This window comes from Capra hircus, chromosome 25 (assembly GCF_001704415.2).
Source record: "Capra hircus breed San Clemente chromosome 25, ASM170441v1, whole genome shotgun sequence".
In the NCBI taxonomy this organism is placed as follows: Eukaryota; Metazoa; Chordata; class Mammalia; order Artiodactyla; family Bovidae; genus Capra; species Capra hircus.
In genome coordinates, this window is record NC_030832.1 from 1,726,243 (window position 1) to 1,753,458 (window position 27,216).

The 27,216-nt window shown below is 49.7% G+C and overlaps 1 protein-coding gene across 5 annotated transcripts in view; it reads right to left on the minus strand.

The window, feature by feature from the left end:
* The window catches only part of ABCA3 (ATP binding cassette subfamily A member 3), a 41,206-nt gene extending 24,373 nt beyond the window's left edge, over window positions 1–16,833 (minus strand). Inside the window, exons 1-10 of one of the 5 annotated variants that reach the window (XM_018040429.1) lie at window positions 16,644–16,833; window positions 9,199–9,404; window positions 8,852–9,069; window positions 8,419–8,539; window positions 8,022–8,238; window positions 6,835–6,936; window positions 6,395–6,659; window positions 5,320–5,447; window positions 4,510–4,675; window positions 1,163–1,422 (exon numbers count right to left, since the gene is read on the minus strand). In XM_018040429.1, the coding sequence (XP_017895918.1) occupies window positions 1,163–1,422; window positions 4,510–4,675; window positions 5,320–5,447; window positions 6,395–6,659; window positions 6,835–6,888 (873 nt within the window). In that variant the 5' untranslated portion in view covers window positions 6,889–6,936; window positions 8,022–8,238; window positions 8,419–8,539; ... (1 more) ...; window positions 9,199–9,404; window positions 16,644–16,833. The remainder of the gene's footprint in view (window positions 1–1,162; window positions 1,423–4,509; window positions 4,676–5,319; window positions 5,448–6,394; window positions 6,660–6,834; window positions 6,937–8,021; window positions 8,239–8,418; window positions 8,540–8,851; window positions 9,070–9,198; window positions 9,405–16,643) is intronic. The other 4 variants (XM_018040432.1, XM_018040430.1, XM_018040427.1 and 1 more) reach the window with 4 other exon arrangements.

Consider the following 27,216-nt stretch of genomic DNA (forward strand, 5'->3'; position numbering starts at 1 on the left):
AGGTCTCCCGCATTGCAGGCGGATTCTTTACCTTCAGCCACCAGGGAAGCCCAAGAACACTGGAGTGGGTAGCCTACCCTTCTCCAGGGGATCTTCCTGACCCAGGAATCGAACTGGGGTCTCCTACATTGTAGGCGGATTCTTTACCAGCTGAGCTAACAAGGAAGCCCTGCTAGAGGGAGAACCTCACGTAAATTCTGATGGACTCTGGCAGAGTCAGTGGTGGGAGCTCGCAGGAGACGCAGCTGCATCCAGGTGTCTGCAGCTACGTAACATCAGTGAGGTGCACCTCACACACCTCCCAGGCCCCCACACATCTGCCTGGCAGCCAGACACTCCGGCCGCCCTTGATTAGCCCTACAGTTAGCTTCCTGCTCGCCACGTAGGGGAACGTTTATCTCCCGTTGACCTACATTCTCAACAGAAAGAGGATGCAGGCCACACACATAATTCGGAATTTTAGCAGCTGCATCAAAAAAGTTTAAAGGGAGGGTTTCCTGGCAGCCCAGTGGCTCAGACTCTGTGCTCTCACTGTGGAGGGACTGTGTTCAATCCCTGGTCAGGAAACTAAGACCCTGCAAGCTGCACGGCATGGCCAAAAAAAAGTTTAAAGCAAAAAGTAAGATCAGTTTCAATGATGTGTTTCACTTAATCTGATGCATTCAGAACACTGTCTTTTAAATGTTCAGTCTTTAACATGAAAAGTAAAAAAGTGTTAGTTGTTCAGTCATGTCTGACTCTTTGCAACCCCATAGACGATAGCCCGCCAGACTCTTCTGTCGATGGGATTCTCCAGGCAAGAATACTGGAGTGGGTAGCCATTCCCTTCTCCAGGGGATCTTCCCAACCCAGGGATCGAACCCAGGTCTCCTACACTGCAGGCAGATTCTTTCTTGTCTGAGCCATCAGGTTAAGTCTTCAGTGTACAGCGTATGAACCATGGTGCTTTATCAGGGTGGTAAAAATCTGGATGGACCAGGCTTGATTTCAGAGAAGCCCAAGATGGGCTGAACCTCATGGGCATCAGCCCCACGTCCAGCTGCCCCGGTGACCTCAGTGCCCAGCAGCTGCCCAGGCTGGACAGCAGGACTCAGGACAGGACTGCCTGTGGCTGCACAGAACCAAAGCCCAGGGTCCCTCCAGGCAGACACAGAAGGGTTACCTTCAGCTTCTTCTCCTTCTCCTGCACGATGGCCCGGATGATGCTGAGGGAGGTGTAGGTGAAGCTCAGCATGAGCAGCAGTGGAAGCTGGTACTGGATGGCGACCAGGAAGGGGTCGGAGATGAAAGGTGGGTAAGGGAACCGCTTGGCGATCACCGTGAGCTTCTCGAACAGCTGGTGCGCGGAGGCGTTGGCATGGTAATGCATGATGGCCCTGTCCACCGCGTGCTGCACGGCCAGGAAGCCCTCACGGATGTAACCTGCGTGTGGGGGCAGAGGGTGCTCTGGCTCATGGGAGCGACACGCACGGGGGACGTCACATCCTGGTGCAGGCGCTCGGAGTGCTTCGGGCACCAAGCTGGTGGCGGGCTGAGGTCTCCTGGAGGCCTGCCATTCGCAGGGGCCGCTCACTCCTCTCTGGCTCCTGAGCCCTCTCTCAACCTTCCCAGCCGGCCAGGCAGCATCTCTCTGACCGGCCTCCGTGTCATCACTTCTTTCTCTGTCTCTCTTCTGCCTCCCTTGCCTCCTTTTAAGGACCTACTGAGATAATCGACAATAGTCTTGCTCCCTTGAGACCAGCTGATCAGCAACGTTCATTCCCATCTTACAGGGAGGCAGGATCCACAGACTAGAGGCCAGCACTACACACCTCTGTGCGCTCGGTGATCCCTCTCTGCCAGCCCTGTTTGACTCCTCACAGGCGTCCGTGATAAAACTTTCACAGTGAAAAAGAGAGGGACGATACATATTCCAGTCCAAAGAAAGGCCTGCTAGGGGCTGAGCCTACGGAAGCGCGGGCCCAGCCTCAGAAGGGCAGCCTGGGTCCTTAAGGTCCGAGGCCAAGGGGATGTGGGGTGCAGGCCTGGGTGGCGTGGGTACCCTTATCCCTAAAATAGTGAGTGATGTTTGGAACACCAAATGTCCTCTGACACTGAACTGTGAGCTGCCTCTAGAAAACAGAAAAGCAATTCTATGCCCACCCCCTGCACAAGACCGTCACGTCTGCCATCTCCCTTGAGAGTAAGTGGTTTCAATGGCTGCAATAACAGCAGGCGCCCAGTGAACGGTACCCCTCGCTATGCAGGGTGGCGGTTTAGTTCTCGTCTTCACAAAGACCTTGCAGAATAGGCAACACTGTCCTCATGGGACACGCAGGGCCACCGAGGCCCAGGTGTGGAGCCCCCGCACAGCAGGAGGGGCCGCAGCCAAGATGGACCCTGGTCTCCTGGCTTGAAAGCCAATGTCTGTCTGGCTGCACGCCACCTCCCCCCCCCGCCTGCCTCCTGCTCACATGTGGTTCCCCTATGAGGCCACGCATGCTGCTGAAGGGTCTTCACCACCACAACCTCTGTGGTTGCTCAACACCGACGAGCAGCTACCCTCTGTGATCAATAATGGCCCCACAGCTGAAATTTTAATGATCGTAAATAATGCTGTGGGAAACATCTTTGTGTGTCTGGATTTTCTCCTTCTTTCAGGCTATTCCAGGGGCTGTGTCTTTATCAGGGATCAGGGGTCTAAGGTATGGACCCTTGGTGGGGGGGCTTGGGTACAACCCTGGCCTCATTCACGGCGGGGGGCGCGGTGCTGTGTGCCAGGTTCACGTCCTTTCCACGCCTCTCCGGTCTTTGTGGGTTTTTAAAGCTGATTTGGACTAAGGAATCCTTTATGACACAGGAAACATTCACTCTTCATCATTTGCTGCAATGTTTTCCCCATCTCTTGTTTCAAAATCATTGTTCTATCTTTTCCTTTCATTTTTCTTTTAAGCAAATTTCAAGTTTGGACACAGTGAAATCTGTCAGGCCTTTCCTTGGGGAACTGCTTCCTCTATTGCTTTCAAGCTTAGGAAATTGTCCCCACAAACAGGAAGGACAGCGCTGCCCTGGATTACTGTGGCCAGGGTTTCCTGCCGCTGGCCATAGGCAGTGGGCGTGGCACTTGACGTGGTTTCTCCTCCCCACTTGGGGACCTGCCCGGGGTCCCACTGTGGGGCCTTATACGCTTCACCCTGCCATGCTTGTCCCAGCTCCACTTTCTGATTTAAACCTTTCCCCTGGAACTTTAGCCTGGTGACAGGGCCCTGGCCTCTGAAATGCATCTCCAGAGGCTGGCCGCCTCCTGCAGTCCCGGCTCCGTCTAGGGACATTCCCGGGGTCTTTTCATCAGACTCTCTAACAAGTTCTGCCTCTTGCAGACCTAGGAATTCTACATTCTTTGAAACACCCAGGATGCTGCCTGAAGGTCTTGGCCTGAGGCCAAAGCCTAGTCCTGGAGCCCAGAAACTCAGTTTTAAGATGGGACCACGGTCAGAGGAGACAAACAAGCCAACTACGCGCCAGCGTTACACTGGACAGACCTACGCATGCCGTGACGGACAACGAGCCGAGACCTGACTTCTGCAAACACTCCACTGACTCAGTGAAATCGTGGACAATTACACAAGGACCACAGAGCTTACAAAGCCTATAAAACTGTACACAGAGACGGGCAGGAGAGAAGGGAAATGCAGAACCGGCCCCTAAAGACCCCGTGCAAATCGAAGCTCCTTAAAAACAGAAACATGAAAGCCCACGTCTCCTGGAAACAGACAGCCTTAGGTGTTTTTAAAGATTATTTTGGTCTCTCAGAATCCAGGCTTACTGGATGTCTTCCTTCTACTGCGTGCGTGCAAAGTCACTTCAGTCTTGTCTGACTCTCTGTGACCCCATGGACTGTAGCCCGCCAGACTCCTCTGTCCACGGGGTTCTCCAGGCAAGAACACTGGAGTGGGATGCTGTGCCCTCCTCCAGGGGATCTTCCCAACCCAAGGATGGAACCCGTGTCTCTTATGTTACTTGCGTTGGCAGGCGGGTTCTTTACCCCTAGTGCCACCTGGGAAGCTCCCGTTCTTCTGCAAAGAAGATCTAATATTCATAAAAAAATCTTCTTCCAGGGCTTCCCTGGTGGCTCAGTGGTAAAGAATCCACCTGCCAATGCAGGAGACACAGGTTCGATCCCTGATCCGGGAAGATTCCACAGGCCACGGAGTTACTGAGCCCGGGCACCACAGCCACTGAGCCCAGAAGACACAACTACTGAAGCCTGTGAGTCTAGAGCCCGTGCTCCACAACAAGAGAAGCCACCGCGACGAGAAGCCTGGGCACCGCAAGGAAGAGTAGCCCCTGATCGCCGCAGCTAGAGGAAGGACCACACGTCAACGAGGACCCAGCACAGCCATCAACAAGTAAATGAGTAACATTATTAAAAAAACCTTCCTCCAAAGAAATGCAGAGTGGGTTCCCCCATGCGACTATCACCAGCCAGCACCCAGGGAGGGAAGGAGGCCCCTTGAAAGTGCTCCTCACCAGGTTCTCCGCCATCAGGGGACGTGGGCTCCCTGGGTCCTGGGTTCGGGAAGAGTGGAAAAAGGGAAGTGGTGTGCCATCCCTCTGTCTCTTTCAGGAAAAAAGAGCCTGTCTGAGTCCACATGTAGTTTCTTCGCGTGTAACTGAAGCGTAAGTGGTATTTCACCTGCAGAAGTAAACAGAAAACCAGGCGTTGTGAGGGGTCTGGTCGGAGGAGCAAATGTCCACGTCCAGTGTTGGGGGCCTGGGGGATCCTTGTTCCTGTGACCTCAGCTCTACCCCAGCCCCCAAGGTCTGGGTCTCAGGAGGTGGGAGGGAGTGGTCCTGCTGGGGCACAGGGAGCCGGGGGTATCTCTGCATCACCCATCACACCCTCCTCTGCGTCACCAACGGCAACTCCACCTGTGACGCACCACCACTGACCAGCAGGCCTCCAGCGTATGGCTGGGGATCCGACGGCTTCCCAGCCTTAATGCCGGCGGGGGAACCAGAAAACCTTTCTTTCTGTTTGTTTAAATGTGTGACTGAAGTTTTAATGCCATGTGGCACCAAGTTCCAAGTATCTGTGGCTTTCCTACTTGTCCTATTTGATTCTGTCCAGGGAGATCAGTAATGCCTTTTACAGAACAACGGGACAGAGGGGCCACAGCGACAGTCTACAGCCACTGTCCTCAGCCAGGCGAGGCCTCTAAAACTTCTGGATGCAGGGGACAGTCACGTTTGTTCCCAGGCAGGCAGAGTGTCTGCCGTGACCACTGGCGGCCTGGCTCCTGGAGAAGCAGCTGGTCTCCTTGGGGCTGGGGTCCTCACCGCCAGCGGCAGGGGGTCCCGGCTGTGGTTGAAGGTGTGCTCGAACACCAGGGCGGCCAGCACATTGGAGGAGCGGTTGTCGTATCTGATGTAGTCCTCGAAGTCCTTCTCGGAGGCGAAGCCGTGAGCTATGGGGAGAAGGGGCGCCTGGAGTTGCCCAATCACCTGCTCTGCTTGAAAAAACTGCACCTTCAGATCAAGGACTAAAACCCCCAAGTTTCTCTAGTGCTTTATAAACCTCTCCTAAGACTCTAGGAGGCTTTTGTTTCTGGCAGAGATGGGCCGTAGTGAAGACCGGCAGAACCTCACCACCCAAGAGGGTCCTGGGCTTCTGGAAGCTGAGAACCAGAGCTGGGCCGGCAGCAGCGTTGAGTGGTTACTGGCCCCTCTCTGGGGGTGGCTGCCCTGCCCTGGATTCTGCAGCCCGCGTCAGTCTCTCTCTCAGAACCATAACGGTGGGCTTTAAAAACCCAAGGGGGTGTGGACATATAGTCTGTTCAGGGACCCCCATTTCACGTGAAGAGTTTGACTCTTAATCCCCCAGGGAGGAAGCAAAACCTTCCTCTAAGTCCTGGCTGCACTGGCCTGTACAGATCAAGGGAAAGTGGTGCCCAAACCAAGGGCAAGAGAAAAGGGGAGACACTCTCTGTTCTGAGAGCACAGACCTAACGAGGGTGGCTGCACGTTTCCTGGGGATGTCCCTTAGTGGGCTTCCTGCTGACCTTTGTCAGAGCCACCCTCGCAAAACCACATCCCAGGAGAGGTCCCTGGCACTGGGCACTGGAAACACGCCTCGCCCTCATGACAAAGAACTTCGCTGGGGTACGTGGACGCCATCCCCACTTGAACAGCTGGGGGCTGCAAATCGTCACGCACGTTCCTTTGCGTGACCCTCACGACCCTGGTTCCTGCTACACTGAGACTCCACACGGCCCAGGGATTCGGGCAGTGCGGCCACAATGGGGGTGGCGGGGTCCACCCAGCCGCTGCCCGGCTCCTGCACCACCAGCCCTGCCCTGAGGCCCAAGCCTAGCCGCGCTACGGACCCCCGCCCACCGCGACCCGGACACCGCACCTCGCAGGTTGATCACCAGCGCCCTCTGCACGTTCTCCACCACCGTGCGTACCGCCTCACTTTGGGATGGGATGTAGGCCAGCTCCCAGGTGGCCCCCGGGGGAGGGAAGCTGAAGAAGAGGGGTAGCTCTTGGATGGACTGGCTGGGGTAGAGGGTGGCATTGGGCACGTTCTCTGACTGTATCTTCAGGCGGAGCCAGATCAGGATCCCAGAGAACAGAAGGGGCAGAAAGAGCTCCAAGAGGGTCACCAGGACCTTCCGCTTCTGGGGAGAGACAGGACCGCGGGGTGAGGGAGCACGAGAGCCCCTCCCACCGATGCCCCTCCACCAGGCCCCTCACCACCCCCTCAGCTGGAGGTGGAGGGCCCCACAGCCCCTCCCACCAATACCCCTCCACCGGGCCCCTTGCCCCGCACAGCACCCACAGAGCCGGGCCCACCTGCAGAGTATAGTTCTTCCAGAGCAGCAGCGCCAGCTGCCTAAGCACCGCCATCCTTGCTGGAGGGGCCACTAGTCATGGATCAAAGACAGGGTCAGGGTGCTGGTGAGACGAGAATGGTGTTGGTGGAAGGTGGGAGGTGGGGGGACAGTCGGTCATGAGACACAGGCCCTCAGCACCTGTTTGTGTCCCAGCCTGACTCAGACCAGCTCCCAGAGAAGAGGGTGCCACGTCTGTTCTGTCCTATTTTGTGAGTTCCAGGAACACACGCGCTGTTAGGAAGCTGACTTAGTTTCTTCTGGAACCAGATGCACTGTGACCACCAGAGTGGCAATCGTGATGAACGCTATTCATACGTTCTCTGCAGTTGATATGAATGTGCTGTTCCTTTTCTCTCTTTTTTTTAAATTTATGTGGATATGCCGGGTCTCAGTTGTGGCATACGGGATCTAATTTCCTAACCGGGGATCGAACCTGGGCCCCCTGCATTCGGAACACAGAGTCTTAGCCATTGGACCACCAAGGAAGTCCCTGAATGTGCAGTTTCTTGGCCGAAACTCAGGCCGATGCAATCCCAGCCCTGATGGTTTACTCTCCACCGTCCTAGGACAGTAAAAGCAAAGTCAGCTCAGAGTCCTGGCTGTGGGCTGATGTCTGAGAGCTGGAGAGGGCTATGGAGGAGCAGTGAGGGCCCTGACCCGGGAGCAGACACGGCAGGACACACAGGTGGCCGGAGGGCGCGTGCTCTCCCGCCTGGAGCCCCAAGGACCAGTTTTTCCTGCCTTAACTGTGAGTAGTGGCCTGCAGGCCTCCTCCTGACAACACTGACCACTTTCCTCTAGAGAGAACTACTCTCAGTCACTTGTGAAAGTTGACATTTTTTTAACTGGAGGATAACTGCCTTACAATGTCATGGTGCTTTCTGCTGAACGAAAACGTCAATCGGCCGTAAGTATACCTATGTCCTCTCCTTCTCCCTCTCAAACCTCCTCCCACTCCAGCCCATCCCACTCCAAATGTTCTAATTTAAATCCAGCACATGGAACTGGGAGAATCTGATGCAAGATGGATCACCAAACACAGTGACAGCAGAAACAAGAACAGAGGCTTATCAAGCTCTCCCTGGATTGAGGGAAATTTGCCTTCTGAGACTGCAGTGTGAGAAGCAGAGACAGAGCCACACTAACCTCTAGAGAAGGAGGGGGTCGGAGGAGCTCAGGAAGGCCCCAGGATGCCTGCGGCTAGAAGCACGTGGTTCCAGAAGCCGCCGGCCTGCAGGCTGAGGCTGGACCTAAGGTGGGCGGTGAGGGCAGCAGAGGAGGGCGACCCGAGAGCTCCTGGTCACTGTCCAAGCCAAGCACGCAGCTGGAGCGCAGAGGGGCCCTTCACAGCTCCTGGTCCTGCCTGTGGGGAGAAGCCCCCATGACTCACAGGAAGAGTCCTGCGTGCGACCAGCCAGCTCCACACTCACACGGACCCAACACCGTCCATCAGGCGGCTCAGGACCCAAGGGAGACTCGGACAAATGGCTGGAAAATCCTTCCCTAGTTAACCCACTCCAGCACTACAGCCCAGAGAACCCACCTCCAGACCCAGTGCTCACGGAGCGAGAGCTCGTTTGTTTTCTGAAACAGCCAGTTTTACTTTTGTCTCCAGTTAGTTGAAAATCATTTTCAGGAAAGCTCTTTTTAAAATTAAACTCTTCCTTTAAAAAAAAAAATGTGGTTGTCCGTATCTGTCTAATGGTAGTTCCTCAAAATGTATGCTTTAACGGGCACTCAATAAATATTAATAGAAAACACAACTGCGAGAAGTTATTTACAAATTAGCTTAAAAAAATACGGCTTTTCATTAACCGCACAGCTAAAATGTGAAGCGATAAAAGCTAAAATAGTATGAAGTGCTATTAAGCAGCAACTTAGTAAGTCATCTGAATTCTTTTAGAATTAACAAGCTGGAAAACCTGTCTTAAGAGAAATCGTAGACCATTGATAATAGAGTAGTTGTGTAGCGTTACCCACGAAGGCCTGCGGTCTGTGATCAGTTTCAAGAATTGGTTCAGGCTAAGCTGGGGAAGGGGCGCCTCCAGGGGGGCTGGTCATCCGCACGGCTGGCTGACGGGCACCTGGTGTGGCCAAGACGATCGCTCCTCGACCAAGAGCGGAGGGTGAAAAGGTCACAGTTCAAAGACGTCTTCTGGACAGAGGAGTTGACGACTTCCTTTTCTGGAAAGGTCTGGCCAAGAAAGGACACATCCCCAGGCCTAATTCCACCTCTCCAGGCGCAGGGGGCTGGGAAGGCAGAGAGACAGTCCGTCCAGCTTCCCATGAGAACAACCCCGGACAGTGGCACCAGGGAACTGACCTGAGTCCCGGCAGCGGCTCCTGGCTGAGGCTGTCCTCTGGGCCTACTGGAGGTCTGGCTGGGAGGAGGTGGCCCCGCGTGGACGGCTCTGGGGTGGGGCTGGCAGGCCTCTGAAGTGCAGAGGGCTGACCTTGGAGCTCGGGAGCACGGATACCTCATGGGACATCGGGAGGGGCCTGGGGCTTGCTGGCATGACGCTCCGGCACCTTTGGGCAAATGGAGGGGTGGGCACCAGGGCATAATTCAAAAAATAAAAAAATAATCATAAAACACCTTTCACTGAGTTAGAAAATCAAAGTGCAAAAGAGATCACAAGCAGGTTTACTTCAGCAGAACCAAATACTATCAAAGAAACTTGGATTCGCGGAAACCGAGAACTCTGGCGAGGCACTGTGTTCTCTCTCCAGTGCCAAACCATGAGAGACTTTCCTTTCCTATTCTTTTATACTTCAGAACTTCCTAACCCAGCCCTGGCTCTGGTACCCTCCTCCTTTCTCAGATGAGGAGGAAGCGACTGTCCCAGGATCCCACCCTCCCGGTCTGCTTTTACCACGGAAACCCCTACAATCTTATGTACCCTAAAAGCAGCAAACACCACTATAAAATCTGTACACATTTCTCCCAGAACCTAACACTAGAAATCAAAAAGAAAGCATATCCCTGGAGCCTCACTACCATAACAGACATCGTATGTATTTCTTTTTTTGATTAATATATTTGGCTGTACCGGGTCTTAGTTGCAGCACGCGGGATCTTTTTCAGTTTCCGCCGTGGGATCTAGCTCCCTGACCAGGTACCGACCCTGGTCCCCCTGCTTTGGGAGTGCACGGTCCTAGCCACTAGACCACCAGGGGAGTCCCATCGTATGTATTTCTGTCTCCCCACATGGCTCTGCGCTGGCCTGGCTCTATCTGAAGTCTCCCTGGGTGCCATACCAGTGGTCTGCTCTGTCTGAGTGGAAAAGGAATTTAAAGGAGGAGGTTCCCGGAATTACAAAATCTGGGAAGCTTTCTGGTTATGAAAGCAAATATGCACGAGGAAAGGAAATTCAAGTTCCTCAAAACACTTGAGGCCGCGGCACTCAGAGTCTCCCAGAAGTGGCTGGGGGGCGGGGGTGGGGGCAGCGCTGGGATCCAGAACCAGGCCAGGTGGGTCCACTCCAGGCTCTGCCCGCAGAGCCCCTCAAGAGCATCTGAGGACTTCTCGCTGGGCTCACTTCACACCTCCCAGGACGGAGCCAGCAAAGGAAGGGAAAGCTCTTTTTACCACGGAAAGGCTTGTTTGCTTACTGTTAAAACATTAAACACTACACAAATCATTGACTATTTCAGTGTTTGCTTTTCAGGTGAGCAATTGAGCTGGTTCAGAGTGAGTACAGCCGTGGGCTGCTCACTCCTGAGCATGCTCTCGAGGGTGCACCAGATCCCTCTGAAAACCATGTCCCAGTTTGGGAGCACCGTGTCAGGTGCGTGCCAGCATGTGCTGAGTCCCAACATCTCCCTTCCTGATTTGGGGACTTTTTCACTATGGGCTTGAATATGTCCTCCAGTTTCTATGCACCCAAGCAAAAGAAGCTTTTATCTGCGCATACACAGAACAGAATGGTGGGAAGTATTCTTGCCTGGGAAATTCCATGGATGGCGGAGCCTGGCGGGCTACAGTCCATGGAGTCATGAAGAGTCGGACACAACTTAGCCACTAAACAACAACAAAACACTTCTGGAAAAGGTCGCTGCCAAGCAGGCGTCAAGGCCAGCAAGAAGTGGACAGGCCCCTGGGGCCAGGCACATAGCGTTCCATCTCATGTTCTGATATGTCCCAAGCTTGGCACCTCTCCTTCCACAGAAGCCAAGTCTGCACAGGCGTGGAGGGAGGCATGGCTGGGTGGGAGGGGTCTCATCAAGGCTAAAGTGTGAGATCCCCCCCGTTATGGAGAGCAGACAGTCACGGCTCTGCCCTCTTGAACTCAGATGCAGAACAGAGAGAGATAGCCTTGTTGGTGATATTGGCTGGGTCTTGGCACTTTTCCTGAGGACCAAGGTGGGCAAGGACCCATCCCAGCTGGGAAAGCATTCCTGATGGACACAGGGAGCCCACAACAGTCAGCGGTTTTAAGCCTATGTGTGTACCCACTGAAGAAGGCATGAGAGTACTTAATTGTATGCTGGCAGACCCTGCAGCCTTGCAGGATATACAAAGCAAAAAAGCATTTACTCATCCAGCAAACGTTTGCTAAGTGCTTATGTGTGATGGGCACTTACACCAGGTACTAAGGATTCGGAAATGAAACTCAGTGTTCTTAACCCAAGGAGTTCACAGTCTGCAAATGCTCGCATGGACTGTAATCGCTACGTGCTGAGTTGCTTCAGATTGTGTTCTGAAAAGTTGTGTTCAACTCTTTTACAGCCCCATGGACTATGTATAGCCCGCCAGACTCCTCTGTCCATGGAATTTTCCAGGCAAGAATATTGGAGTGGGTTGCCATGCCCTCCTCCAGGGGTTCTTCCCAACCCAGGGACAGAACCCATGTCTCTTGCGTCTCCTGCATTGGCAGGCAGGTTCTTTACCACTAGCGCCACCTGTGATCGCTACAGCTGAAGCCAAATGAAGCATCACGGTGATTCTGGAGGAGCTCTGGATTCTGTGCGTGTGTGTGTGTGTGTGTGTGTGTGTTTGTGAGTGTGTGGCTCTGGGAAGGCTCGCAGGAGGTTACACAGGAGACCAGTTTCCTTGGGGTGGGGAGGGCATTATAGGATTCTGGAAAAATTAAAGAGTGTGTGTAGGGAACAGACAGAGAAGGCAATGGCACCCCACTCCAGTACTCTTGTCTGGAAAATCCCGTGGACAGAGGAGCCTGGTGGGCTGCAGTCCATGGGGTCACTAGGAGTCAGACACGACTGAGCGACTTCTCTTTCACTTTCCACTTTCATGCATTGGAGAAGGAAATGGCAACCCACTCCAGTGTTCTTGCCTGGAGAATCCCAGGGACAGAGGAGCCTGGTGGGCTGCTGTCTACGGGGTAGCACAGAGTCGGACACGACTGAAGTGACTTAGCAGCAGCAGGAGCAGTGGGGAACAGAAAGTAACTCTGAGTGGTGGGGGAAGAGTGGCAGGGACTGAACCAGGAAGGGCAGTCAACCAAGGCCTTGGGACTCTCTGCCAGGAAGGGCACTGGGGTGGAACCTGGGTAGGGGCCGAGAGTGGGTAGAAAGGTATCCAGAAGTGCTGCAATTCCGCTCAAGGGTGTTCTGTTTTGCTTAATCTTTTACCCAGTAAAAGATCTTTTAAATGATCTTTAAATTGTGAAAATATCTGACTCAGTGGATTCCACAGGTGAATGTCCCAATACCAACAAGCAACATAAAAAAATCAGGCTGAAAACAGTAGGCATATGTATAGAGGATGGTTCCCACCAGTGAGCCCCACTGCTGGTCTTCAAGCTCGATGGGAAAGACAATCTGGAGTAAAGGAATGGCGAGAAATCCTACTTAAGAAATGAGGAAAAATTTGGTTTTACTAATATTTAATCCATGGATGCACCCTGGCACTCTTGCTGGTCTGCGTGTCAGTGGCTGTGGCTCCCTGATGGAAGAGGGGTTCCGTCATCACTCTGTGACATGTGGGTGATAATGGGCCCTTGCCCGCTGTCTCTCAGGTGTGTTAGAGTTTACACACTTCGGGATATCGTGGCTTTAAGCAGACCCTTAAAGAGCCAAAGCTCGATGATACTTTGCAGTGATTTGGTGAGCATCTATTGTGAGCACTTAGAACTTAAAAACGAAATATACGTTTTCTTTCATGAGAAGTTTCAGACCTGGAAATCTCTTTCTTTTTTCTCTAGTGACAAAGGAGTGCAGCAGACTGTCAGTCAGCTTACCGGTTTTAAGCCAATGTGCTCAAATCTATCCCTTCAACAAAAAGGTGAAGATGCGTGAGTTACAGCTTTTCAGAATAACCTGTGCCGAGAACACAGCATTTATGAGCACAGAGTCTGGGGATGTTTACCCCAGCGCGTGACAGTATTGCCACAGATGCGGCAAGGGCACCATCACGTGAACACTTGTACCCGAACAGCAAAAGCTTTGGGAGCCAGAATGTCTACCCCACGCCTGAGAGCCCCTGAACACTCACCAGCCCAGATTCATCAAGAGCTCTGGCACAACTGGCGGCTGGGATCGACAAGCAAGGATCAGGCGCACAGCACAGTCTGCGTGCCTTCCTGAAGTTCACTGTGGACCGCTAGAAAACCAGGAACTGACATACAGAGAACTCAGAACCAGACTTGCAGACGCTGGGCTCAGGCCTCACCAAGAGTTCATAAACGGGATGTAGACCTGATCACCTGGCTCTCTTTTAAGGACAGCACACATTTGTGCAATAGATTTCACACTATTGAAAAAATTAATCATGTTCACTTTGCCTCTCATCCATTTAACAGGTCTGTATTTGTACGTGTTTCTGTGTCCATGATATTCAGGACAGTAGCATATGGCTATCTTCAAAATTTTAATTTATTCACCTATTTTTTGGCTCTACCACTGCATGGCATGTGGGATCTCAGTTCCTTGACAAGGGATCAAACTCATGACCCTGTGGAGTCTTAACCACTGAATCACCGCGGAAGTGCCCACATGGCTCTCTTTTCTAATAAACAAATAAAATATATGGTGGAGCATGATCCAGCTCTTTTACATATAGCAGTGCCCCGGAAAAGAGCTTCTGGACAACTTATTCACACAACTGGCCCTTCTGCGGATAAGGTAGGAACAAATCTACAAGGCGTGGTCACGGCTCCAGGGCCCTGTAAGGCCAGGTTCAAGGCCATGCTTCAAGGGCACGGTCACGTGGTGGCTGGAATGGAGTCTTAGTTGGTGAGTCTCACACTCAGTGCCATGATCTGTGGTGGTGGGCTCCTCAGAACCACATGGCTCTGAGTATGCACTGAAGCTCCCAGCAATAGGTGATGGGGTATATTTTTAAACCAAAGGTGTGGGCCAGAGGAGGCTACAAAGGGAGAGTTCCACAAAGTCTGTGCCATCGCCTACTCTCTTAACCTTGGCTGCAGCCTCGGTCCGCTTTGCCGTCCCACTAGCCTTCTGCCTCTGGAGGTGCAGGAAATGAGGTAACGAGGCAACTGAGCATCCCCAGAGAGAGGTAACCATGGATTTTCTGTAACAAGCAAGGCAGCAAGCTCATTAGCTCCTGCAACAGTGCCTCTCTGCCCATTGACTCCAGATCTCTCCAAATGTGGCGGACGACTCAGCGAGGCAGGGGGACAGGCACTGCCCAAGTCTCCCAGGACAGGGACGGACATCGCCTAACGCTTTCCTGGGGCTGGGACACAGGCCTTCTGTGATTTTTGTCGGCTTGGAGTATCATCCACTATTCCAGCCTCTGCTTTCCGAAATCCTTCCTATTATTTCCCAGACTAGTCCTCGCCCCTTCATGCAGCCACCACTGACAACCCTGACTGGTTTGGGGGTTCATCTTGGTTGCATGATGGAATTTTCTGGAGTGCTTTAAGATAGAAACTAATACCTGAGGCCCACCCCTGGAGATTCTGGGCTGTGGTTTGGGCCTGGGACTCTTTCCTGGGCGATTCTAACCTGCAGCCAGGGTTGAGACCTTCTGTTCTTGTCAAAAGCCATCCCTTCACCTCTGCACACTTGCAGCAGGTTTTCTGGATGTCCTGTGTGGCACTTATCTCATTCTGTCTGAGGTCAGTTACTTGGGAATAACTAATTTCTTTAGCTCTATCCCAAGGTCCCCAGTCGTGCACAGTGTCTTGCCTATCACCCTCTCCAGAATTCTAGACTGCTCTGCTCCCCCCACACCCCCAAAAGCCTCAAGAGCAGAGGAGTCTACTGTTATTTCAGGAAGTAGGGCTGGAGAAGAGACTGCCAATTAGGGAGTCTTACCTGGGCCTTCCCAGTTGAGACTAACTGAAAACAGGTTCCCATGAGACTTCCTGGCATATACACTGTGGAAAGCTAGTGACTTAAAAAAATAAAACAATGTGAACTCCCTGTCTTGTTCCAAAATGCTGTTTCATCAGAATGGTGATCGATAACCTTAGTGAAGGGATGATGTCATCCTGTTTGTTGAACGTAGTAAGCAACTGTTCAATTAAAAAAAAACAACACCCTGAAAAGTTCGGTGGAGCGGATTCCCATGGCATCGGTTTTTACCTGTTTTCCCTTTCTTTTACTTTTCCAACGACCTTAACTTTTTAAAGGAAAACATTCTTAATCTTAAAAAAAGCAGCACCAAAGTGTTTTGAATCAAGTGATGCATGTGCTCAGGCGAAAAAGAGCCTAACTCTTCCACCTGCACCTCGCCTGCCTGGGTCTCCACACTGCTCCAAGGTCTCATCCACTCTCTCAACAAGCGTTCCTGGAGTGCCTGACATGTGCCAAAGTGCTGGCTACGTGCTAGGAGTGCAAGCCCCAACCAGAGCCATTCTGTGCCTTCAGGGAGCTCACAGCTCAGGAGGCAGAGAGGCAAGCAAACAGAAATAACCCTAGCAGGTAACTGTCTTTAATCAGGCAAAGTCCCAGGAAGCGGGGAGGGGCATTCATTCGAGGGACAAATATGCACCAGGCATGCAACCTAAGCCTTCTTTTAGGAGACGGCCCCTGCCCTCATGAAGCTTACAGTCTACTTCAGGCAAGAGAGGATACCTGCTGCTGCTGCTAAGTCACTTCAGTCGTGTCCGACTCTGTGCGGTAAACACAAATTCATGCCAAATACAGACTGACCATGGGCACCGAGGCTGTTGAAGGCCCTTCCACCTAGACCAGGAGGTCCTCTTCCTTTGGTTCCCCACACAACTCCCACCACTAACAGTGGACCACTGGACCCCCACCCCGAGGCTCATGAGAAGGAGGGTTGGAGAGCAGGGCGGACTCCCATAAGATAATGCATTCCCACCCACACTGGGAATCTCTGCACCGAGAGATGAGCCAGCAGCATCCTTGGCGGCCCTGCCTCGGCTCCCCGGCCAGGGATGCTGCATGGCTTTCGCAGCAAGTGCTCAAACTGTCTGCCGGGTGAAGGCCAGCGGCTCTTAAGGTATGAAACGTCTGTCCACCCTCCTTGGCTCGGCACAATGGATTCCGCAGAGGTTCTAGTTCCGGGAAGGTTAAGTTTCTCCTAGGGGAGCGGCTTTGGGCAGCTGCCTGCGGGGATGGGGACACGCCCAGAGCTCTCGCCGAGGGGCAGCCTGAGTCAGGGCGGCCTGGCATTGCGGGGAGATGCACCTGCTGGCCCGGCGCCGGAGGCCGGAGGCAGGGCAGGGGCGCGGCGGGCTCGCAGGAGCGGCCGGGTGCCCAGCCCGGGACGGGGACGGCCGGCGGGACGAAGGGCGTCCCGGGTGGGGAAGTGGCCCCAAAGCCAAGAGCCCTGCGAGCCAGCTCGCGTGAGATGCGGGTCCTGGCTGCACTCACCGACCCTCAGCGCCCGGGCGACGGCGGCCGGCGCTACCCTCTCGCGGGGTCCCCGCCCTCGGCTCCCGGCTCCGCTCTTGCCTCGCGGCGGCGATCGCTGCTGACAGCTGCCGGGCCGCCGCGGCGGGGAGGGGGCGCCTGCGACCAGCGTCGGGCTGAGGACCTGGCCGCCCCGGGTCCTGCAGGGGGCGTGCCGGCCGGCTCGCGCATGCGCAGCAGGTCGCCCCTGCGGGTGTCGGACCCGCCCCGGGGAAGCTCCGCCCCGGCCCGCCCCGGCCCCGCTCAGTTCGCGCCTGCGCAGTGTTCCGCGCGTCGCGACACGGTCGGCAGGGGGCGCGCGACGCGGGAGCCTGGGTGCGGGGTCCACCCGTGAGGAGAACCGCGTGGTCCACACGCATTTCCATGCAGCTGAAGTAGTCGCTGCCCGACTTCTGGCTTTCCTGGCCATCCTCCATTTCTTCTCCAGCACGGTCTTTCGTTGAGCTCTGGGCCTCTTCTCCCGACGCTAGAAGGGTGCTTTGCCACCATGGGCCTGGCGAGGAGACGGCTAGGCAGACGAGGCCCTGGGGAACATGGAGGGTGTGGAAATTTCTAGAAAACGGCGGTGGGGGTCAGTAGGACGGCCCAGACTCCCCGGGTGTGGCGTTAGTGCCAGGGGCAATTAATGGGGTAGCGAGGCCTCGAGGGTCACCTCAGGCAGGAGGGTCGAGATTCAGAGCCAGGGTCACCTCAGGAGGGAAGCCAAGAGAGTCGTGAGGATGGGTTAGGGGTCACCTTGGACGGGAGGGTCCCGAGGCCCGGCCGGGGTCACTGGGGGCGAAGGGGCTCGAGGAGGGGACGGCGCGGGGCCAACAGTCGCCGGGGGCTGGCTACTCGGCTCCTGACTGCCCGAGTCGTGAGCGCGGCCAGCGGCGCGTCGACTCCGAGGATCTTCCCGCGGCCCAACGTCCGCCTGCCGCAGGCTGCCTGGCTGCCCTTGGCTGGGCCTCGGGCGGCTCCTGGCGGAGGTCGCTGAGCCCGGACGCCGCCTGCTGACCAGCCGGGCTCCTGCCTACTCCGAGTGCGCCCCTGGGATGCGGACACGACCCTCTGAACCGTAAAGTAATGACCCGTGGCGGGAGCTTACTTCTGCCCCCAGACTCCTAATGGATTAGCGATGGAGCATCACAGAGCCCCGCGTCTTTACTTCGGAACTTATTTCACTCTCTGAAATGGTGTTATTTACTTGTTTGCCGTTCTTCTGTCTCTTTCACCAGAAGGTGGGCTCCAAGAGGGAAGTTGTTTAGTTCACGGCGACATGCTAGGGTCCTGGCACAGAGGAGGCATTTGATAAATATTTATTGAATGAAAAAGCCACAACGACCTGGCTTCAGATCTTGCCCGGATTCCCTAACTAGTGCAGGCCTGGCACTTAAAGTTCGTGAACCTCAATTTCCTATTCCTGCAATTAAAATGATAATACCAAACTCAAAGGTATTTAGTATTTCAAAATGAAATGGGAAAAACCATAAGTGCTGATTGCAATGCCCTGGGATCTACAAGCAGAATATAACTAGAGATTTAATCTATACTGGTCTCTGTAATGAGTGTTCAAAAAAAAAATTGAACGCAATTACTGAATGAGTGGATTATTAATGTCACAAACATCTTAAAAATTGTCTCTCCCATCTTTCCTTGTATACTGGGCCCCTTCCCTCACAATGAAAGTATTGGGAAAAGCTCTGTGAACCTGGATGACTGGTCCTTTTCTTCACCCTGCTTCTCTTCCTTAATCTTTTTTTATTTCAAGAACCAATCCTTCCCATTTCTAACTTAAGTTGGTTACTCTATGAGTTTTTTCAACCCCTTTCTAAACCTGATCACAGTTCTGCATAACCAAGTCCAGAAACAGAACTGGCTGACTCAGAATTTCCCTTTTATGGTTGGGGCTACAAGAAGAAGAATGATCTTGCAGATCAAGGCAGAAAACTGCAGAGTTCTATATCTTTGTTCTTAATCATGTTAGGGTGCCTGCTATTGTAATTATTATCAATTTTCATAATCATGAACTGGGAGGGTGTGAAGGTCACTGGCAAAGGCGTATTGTCACATGTAAAGATTCCAGGCTCTGGACTCCCAGTTTGCAAGCAGCTACCAACAGTGAACTGGACTCTTGACTCACTTCAACTATCACTAAGGGCTTCCCAGGTGGCGCTAGTGGTAAAGAATCCATCTGCTAATGCGGGAGACCCAGGAGACCGGGACTCAATTCCTGGGTTGGGAAGATCCCCCAGAGGAGGAAATATTGGCAACCACTCCAGTATTCTTGCCTGGAAAATTCCAGGTACAGTGGAGCCTGGAGGGCTACAGTCCATGGGGTCACAGAGTTGGACACAACTAAACATGCATGTGTGCACACACACACACACACACACACGCACACATCCCCCAATCACTGAAAATTCCACCAACCTTCTGCTGAAGGCCCACTAAAAAAACAAGGCAAACCTAAATGCTCCATCTAGTCTTCCTCCATTGGGAGATCCATATAATGGTCATCAAAGTACACAATAGAGCGGAGACCAGAACCCAGGTGTTCAGGTTCTTGAGCTCTTTAATACACTCTGGTATGTGAATTAGTCTCATTCGTATACCATGGATATATGCCTAAAGGTTATATGATAAACTTCTTTGGGTTCGTATGGCTCAGACATTGCTCAAGATTGATGGAAAATCCTAAAGTGGATAGTGACCTCAAATCGAGTGGCTTTACAAGCATCAGTAAGCCTAGTCATCATAATAGCTGGCTGACATATAGTGGGGCTTCCCAGGTGGCTCAGTGGAAAATAATTTGCCTGCCAGTGCAGGAGACACAGAGATGCAAATTTGATCCCTGAGTCGGGAAGATCCCCTGGAGGAAGAAATGGCAACCCACTCCAGTATTCTCGCGTGGGAAATCCCATGGACAGAGGAGCCTGGCAGGCTATAGTTCATAGAGTTGCAAAGAGTCGGACAGGACTGTGTGACTGAGCATACACACTGGACATATATAGTAATATATGTATATATACTATATACATTTTTAAAATGAAAGCAGTATTATAGCTCTATTTCATTTGAGGGGCACAAATAGTATCTATATATCTACATATACTTACATATGTGTCTTTTTATACAGTAGTTCAGTTCAATTTGGTTCAGGCCTCCCTGTCCATCACAAACACTCGGAATCCACCCAAACGCATGTCCATTGAGTCGGTGATGCCATCCAACTATCTCATCCTCTGTCATCCCCTTCTCCTCCTGCCCTCAATCTTTCCCAGCATCAGGGTCTTTTCAAATGAGTCAGCTCTTTGCATCAGGTGGCCAAAGTACTGGAGTTTCAGCTTTAACATCAGTCCTTCCAAAGAACACCCAGGACTGATCTCCTTTAGGATGGACTGGTTGGATCTCCTTGCAGTCCAAGGGACTCTCAAGAGTCTTCTTCAACACCACAGTTCAAAAGCATCAATTTTTCGGCACTCAGCTTGCTTTATAGTCCAACTCTCACATCCATACATGACCACTGGAAAAACCATAGCCTTGACTAGACGGACCTTTGTTGGCAAAGTAATATCTCTGCTTTTGAATATGCTATCTAGGTTGGCCATAACTTTCCTTCCAAGGAGTAAGCGTCTTTTAATTTCATGGCTGCAATCACCATCTGCAGTGATCTTGGAGCCCAGAAATATAAAGTCAGCCACTCTTTTCACTGTTTCCCTGTCTGTTTGCCATGAAGTGATGGGACCAGATGCCAGGATCTTCGTTTTCTGAATGTTGAGCTTTAAGCCAACTTTTTCACTCTCCTCTTTCACTTTCATCAAGAGGCTTTTTAGTTCCTCTTCACTTTCTGCCATAAGGGTGGTGTCATCTGCATATCTGAGGTTATTGATATTTCTCCCAGCAGTCTTGATTCCAGCGTGTGCTTTCTCCAGCCCAGCGTTTCTCATGATGTACCCTGCATATAAGTTAAATAAGCAGGGTGACAATATACAGCCTTGAAATACCCCTTTTCCTATTTGGAACCAGTCTGTTGTTCCATGTCCAGTTCTAACTGTTGCTTCCTGACCTGCATACAGGTTTCTCAAGAGGCAGGTCAGGTGGTCTGGTATTCCCATCTCTTTCAGAATTTTCCAGTTTATTGTGATCCACACAGTCAAAGGCTTTGGCATAGTCAATCAAGCAGAAATAGATGTTTTTCTGGAACTCTCTTTTTCGATGATCAGCGAATGTTGACAATTTGAGTTCCTCTGCCTTTTCTAAAACCAGCTTGAACATCTGGATGTTCAGGGATCACGTACTGCTGAAGCCTGGCTTGGAGAATTTTGAGCATCACTTTACTAGTGTATGCAGTAGTTACTGACATTCAATGCAGAATTTTAGAATAGGGCTTCTCCAGTTGTTTCCAGAGGACTATGTTATAATTGGGGGATGCCTTCTAGACCAAGGGCTGTACACGTACTCCTTCATTCAGTGATTGAAAGGCATTAATTTGTAGTGGTTAAAACTGGTCATGGGCTCTGGCCACACAGTGTTGAAATGAAGCCCGGATCTTAATGTCTTAACTCTTCTCTGCCTTGATTTCCATGTATAAAATGAGGATGATACAGTACCCACTTCATAGGATTGTTATGAGTATTCAATGTATCAAAACATATAAAATACTTTAAAAAGTGCTTTACAGGTCAATTTTCAATTTTGGGGAGATTATGAGTAAAGCCTTTTATAATCATTTGTGACAGATTCTTGTGTAAAAAGAAAATTTTTACATTTGAAAACAAAAATTTTCAGTTTTGGGGGTAAAAACTTAAGAATGGGATTATTGGATTGCATGGAAGTGTATGTTTAGCTTTATAAAAAAAAACACCAACGTATTTTCCCAAGTGGCTCTACCAATTTGCATTGACACTGGCTCTGTATAAGAGTTCAGTTGTTCTGTGACTTTGCCAGCTCTTAAAATTTTTTAGCCATTTTAGTAGCTGTGTAGTAGTATTTTATTATGGTTTAAATTTGCATTTCCCTCATGACTGATGATGTTGGCATCTTTTCATGGGCTTGTTTGCCATGCATGCATGCTAAGTCACTTCAGTCGTGTCCGACTCTGTGCAACCCTATGGACAGCAGCCCACCAGGCTCCTCTGACCATGGGATTCTCTAGGCAAGAATACTGGAGTGAGTTGCCATTTCCTTCTCCATTGTTTGCCATATATACATCTTTTCTGGGGTGAAGCATCTTCAGTGTTTTTGCCCATTTAAAAAAATTGGGTTGTTTGTTTTCTTATTATTGAGTTTTGAGAGTTTTATGTATTCTGGATACAGCTCCTTTGTTAGTAAGCAGTTTACACACATTCTCTCCCCAGTCTGTGATTTGTCTTTTTATTCTGTTTACAGTCTTTTGCAGAGAAAAAGTTTTTAATTTTGGTGAAGTCCAGTTTATTAGTTTTTCTTTTATGATTTTGGTGTCATAGCTAAGACTATTTTCCTTAATCCAAGGTCACAAAGATGTTCTGTTTTTTTCTATTAGGTTCTGAGTTTAGGTTTGTGTTCTGTTTGAAATTAATTTCATTTAATGGATTGAAGTATAGATCAAAGTGGTTTTATTTTTTTCCTGTATGGATTCTACTTGCTCCACCACTTGTTAAAAAGATTACTCTTTTTTCATTGAATTGGTCCTTTGTAAAAAAATTGACCTTATTTGTGTAGGTCTATTTCTGGACTCTTCTGTTCCGTTGATCTGTGTGTATATGATATTTTAGCCCAGAATTTGGAAAATTTTTCTGCAAAGGGTGAGATAGCAAATATTTTTGTCTTTTAATGTCAAAAGGCAGAGTTGAAAATATCATATAGCTACTTGTTACATGAGACAAAGCAAATTTCCATATAGTTTTTATTAGTGGGATTCAATATAATAGTTGAATGTGGTTTTTTCAAAGCATATATCTACTAGTGAGAAGAATGGAATTCTTTTTTATGGGATAGCATACTGTGTAGCTGTGTTCAAAGATAGTGTCCCCTACCATCAAAATTTACTGTAAATGTTAATCTGTAATGATATTTGCATATTTCATCATGAACATATGATTTTGAATGCGTTCATGACTTCGAAAGGCATTGATCAAATTCTATTAAATTCTTTCCTTTTCGCTTGTTCTTACATTCCAGATTAATCACATTCAGTAGAAAGTTAGGTGCAAGCTCCTCTATTGCACAGTTAAATTGATTTTGAAATATGAAGATTTCCTTTGCATTTTTGTTAAGGTCTGAACGCATGCTTCTGAAATGTAGTCTGACCTTGGAAAATCTACCTGCTGCAAATTTGTCTGGGGATGGAGACTGCGCTTCTTGTGTTCTGACAGCATTGGAAGTGCTTAGGTCACCTGTGGTTGCTCGTGACAACCAAACAACATTGGCTGTTACCAGAATGGCTGTGCCACAGTAGGAGTTTCACATAAAAGGACCGTAAAAGCTAATCTTCAAAAGCTATTTAGTGTTGAATAATAGTAGTTGAGGACAGCTTTTCTAACCATTAAAATGTGTCAAAACCATTCTTAGTTTACAGGCTGTAGAAAAATGGGTAGTGGGCTGGATTTGGTCCATGGGCCATAGTTTGCCTGCTTGTGCTTCAGCTAATACCCTATTGCCTTTAAAAAAAATAATTTTATGTATTCATTCATTTGCTTATTTATTTTTGGCTGCACTGGGTCTTCGTTGCTGGGTGGGGGCCCTCTCTATCTGCACAGAACGAGGACCACTCTAGTTGCGGTGCGTGGGGTTCTCATCGCGGCGGCTGCTCCTGTTGCGGAGCACAGGCTCTGGAGTGTGCAGGCTCAGTGGCACACAGGCTTAGTTGCCCATAACATGTGGAATCTTCCTCAACCAGGAATGGAATCCATGTCCCCTGCATTGGCAGGCAGATTTGTAACCACTGGACCACTAGGAAAGTCCGGCTATTCTAGAAGGTGTGTAGTGCTATCTCATTGCTTTTATTTGCAGTTCCCTATAATCAATGATGTTGAGCCTCTTTTCATGTACTTATTTGTTATCTCATTAGTTCATTAATTTTTTTCCTCATTTTTAAGTCTGGTTTTTCATCTTCTTACTGTTTAGTTACATGAATTCTTTGTATATTTTGAATAACAGTCCTTTATCACATATGTTTTTTGGTAAATGTTTTCTGCCAGCCTGTGGCCTGTAGCCTCTCATTTTCTTGGTCTATATAGTATTTTGTGGTTTAGGAAAGAGTTTTTAATTTTCAAAGGTTTGTGGGGCTTTTTGTTTATTTTTCCTGTTCTTAGTGTTTTTATCTTATTAATATTTACTTTCAGTGCATTCTGATCTAGGAATAAGTTCAATATTATTCAGCATTTTAGAATTTTGACTTTTTTATGGTTACACAACTGGGTTTTCATAAATAGTCCGTGGAGGTGTATGAACTCTTTTGATTCACTTATGTTAACCCTGTTTTCGTATAGTGGACATTTTGATCCCAAGGATGATTTGTGTGTACACTTTTAAGGGAGAATTATACCAACAATGATGAATTTTCATCTTTAAAGTATTTTCAACAAGAACTCCACTAAACTAATTTCAGGGAACCACATCAATATCTCAGTCCTTTCAGAGTCAGGGGCTATGACTTCTAAAAGTAAACCGAGAACCTGAGAGACCTTATCTGTGGAAAGAAACAGAACTCCGTGGCCGCCATTCAGACTCAAGCCCTGTAGTTGGGCAGGGTATCTGGTTTTAATTCCTATCTTAGGGAGCCAACATAATGTAAGTCGACTGGCAAAGACTGATATTTTGCTAGACTTTTATTTTTGGAAGTGGGGGAAATGGTTAATAAATAAAATTCTGTAATCTCTCAAACCCTAAGGTAATCTCTAGGTAGGTGCTTCTCAAAATCACACCAGTAGGAAGTGAGCTACTAAGGTTCTGTGACCTCAGAAGGGAAATTGCCTCCTATTCCCTACTTGTGAAGGGTCATGAAGGATCGCAGATTCAACCAGTTTTCCCCTTTTCAATATCCGTTGGGTGACTTGGGTGATCATATTCTCATCTTTTAGCATGAATTGCTATACCCTGGGGAGTCACACGCACACCGGGACCAGAGGAATGCTCATTGCCCGACAGCCTAACCTTGATCCTGGATGCAGAAACTGCGCAAAACCTAGCAGACCTTCTTTTTGGAAAGGGAGCGAGTGTGTTTTATGTTGTATGTAGGTGGTTTTTTTATATCAGGTAGAGAAGGTTAGAAATTGTGTATGCAGGATGAAAACAAATTGCCCCCCCACCATTTCTGCTGGTAACAGAAACCTTCTTTGTCTGTGTATAAGTGGGTGTGTAAGGGGGTAACTGTTCCATATGGTTCAGGAGATGCTGACCTCTTCTCCGCCACTTTTCCCTACCCTCCTTCTATCTGCCACCCTGCTGGGACTCAAGCTAACCCATTAAGAGTCCTCTTGGAAACCGCTAGGATGGAGACTCTCTTCTGTCTGGGGTTTTGATATAAGCCTAGAGCTCCTGGGGGCCATCTCCCCACAGCCCCATGTATTTAAAGCCCGCCTGACAAGAAGAAAGACAATGTCAAAGAATGCTTAAACTACTGCACAATTGCACTCATCTCACATGCTAGTAAAGTAATGCTCAAAATTCTCCAAGCCAGGCTTCACCGATATGTGAACCGTGAACTTCCAGATGTTCAAGCTGGTTTCAGAAAAGGTAGAGGAACTAGAGATCAAATTGCCAACATCCGTTGATCATCGAAAAAACAAGAGAGTTCCAGAAAAACATCTATTTCTGCTTGATTGACTATGCCAAAGCCTTTGACTGTGTGGATCACAATAAACTGGAAAATTCTGAAAGAGATGGGAATACCAGACCACCTGACCTGCCTCCTGAGAAACCTGTATGCAGGTCAGGAAGCAACAGTTAGAACTGGACATGGAGCAACAGACTGGTTCCAAATAGGAAAAGGAGTATGTCAAGGCTGTATATTGTCACCCTGCTTATTTAACTTATATGCAGGGTACATCATGAGAAACGCTGGGCTGGAGAAAGCACACGCTGGAATCAAGATTGCCGGGAGAAATATCAGCCTCAGATATGCAGATGACACCACCCTTATGGCAGAAAGTGAAGAGGAACTAAAAAGCTTCTTGATGAAAGTGAAAGAGGAGAGTGAAAAAGTTGGCTTAAAGCTCAACATTCAGAAAACGAAGATCATGGCATCTGGTCCCATCCCTTCATGGCAAATAGATGGGGAAAGAATGGAAACAGTGTCAGACTTTATTTTTTGGGGCTCCAAAATCACTGCAGATGGTGATTGCAGCCATGAAATTAAAAGACGCTTACTCCTTGGAAGGAAAGTTATGGCTAACCTAGACAGCATATTCAAAAGCAGAGACATTACTTTGCCAGCAAAGGTCCATTTAGTCAAGGCTATGGTTTTTCCAATGGTCGTGTATGGATGTGAGAGTTGGACTGTGAAAGCTGAGCACTGAAGAATTGATGCTTTTGAACTGTGGTGTTGGAGAAGACTCTTGAGAGTCCCTTGGCCTGCAAGGAGATCCAACCAGTCCATCCTAAAGGAGATCAGTCCTGGATGTTCTTTGGAAGGACTGATGTTGAAGCTGAAACTCCAATACTTTGGCCACCTCATGTGAAGATTTGACTCATTTGAAAAAACCCTGATGCTGGGAGGGATTGGAGGCAGGAAGAGAAGGGGACGACCGAGGATGAGATGGCTGGATGGCATCACCGACTCGATGGACATGAGTTTGGGTAAACTCTGAGAGTTGGTGTTGGACAGGGAGGCCTGGTGTGCTGCGATTCATGGGGTCGCAAAGAGTCGGGCACGACTGAGCGACTGACTGAACTGAACTGAACTGACAAGAAGACATGAGGAAAGTAGAATGGAGAGAGAAAAAACTCTGATTATGTTATTTGACCGTTTGGATTCAGCTGTGTTCTCTGGCTTATTCCACTTTGGACTTCCAGTTACGTGAGTAATGAATTCTTTTGGGGGGAGTGCTTAAGTTAGGTTGAGTTGGACTTCTGATACTTATAAATGAAAAATACAAAGAAGGAAGTAGACGATATTGAGATATTTTTCAGAGACAGAATCATTAGGACTTACTGATGGATTTGATATGAGAGGTGAGGGAAAGAGATTAAGGTTCAAACCTAGATTTTGTCATAAGCATCTGGTATAAACTTACCGTTTACTGAGCTGGATAGTAGACAAGGCAGAGAGAATAAAATCAAGAGTACCTTTGTGGACACTTCAAATTTGAGATGCCCTTTAGATTCACTGCCCAGTAAAAGTACTTTTCTTGTGAAAGTTGACCCTTTTCTGAGTTTTTTGGAATTATTTGAGCACTGATTGATTTCATCCTCGATTTTTTCCCCCAGGGTATTTATGGGTCCATTGATGTTTGCATGCTTAAAAATATCTGCCTATTAACTCAGCTGATTATAAGGTCTTAGAATTGTGCTCTTTGCCTCCATCTTCTAAGGAGATTCCTGCACTGTTTGCTGACAGTTTCTGGGGAGAGGA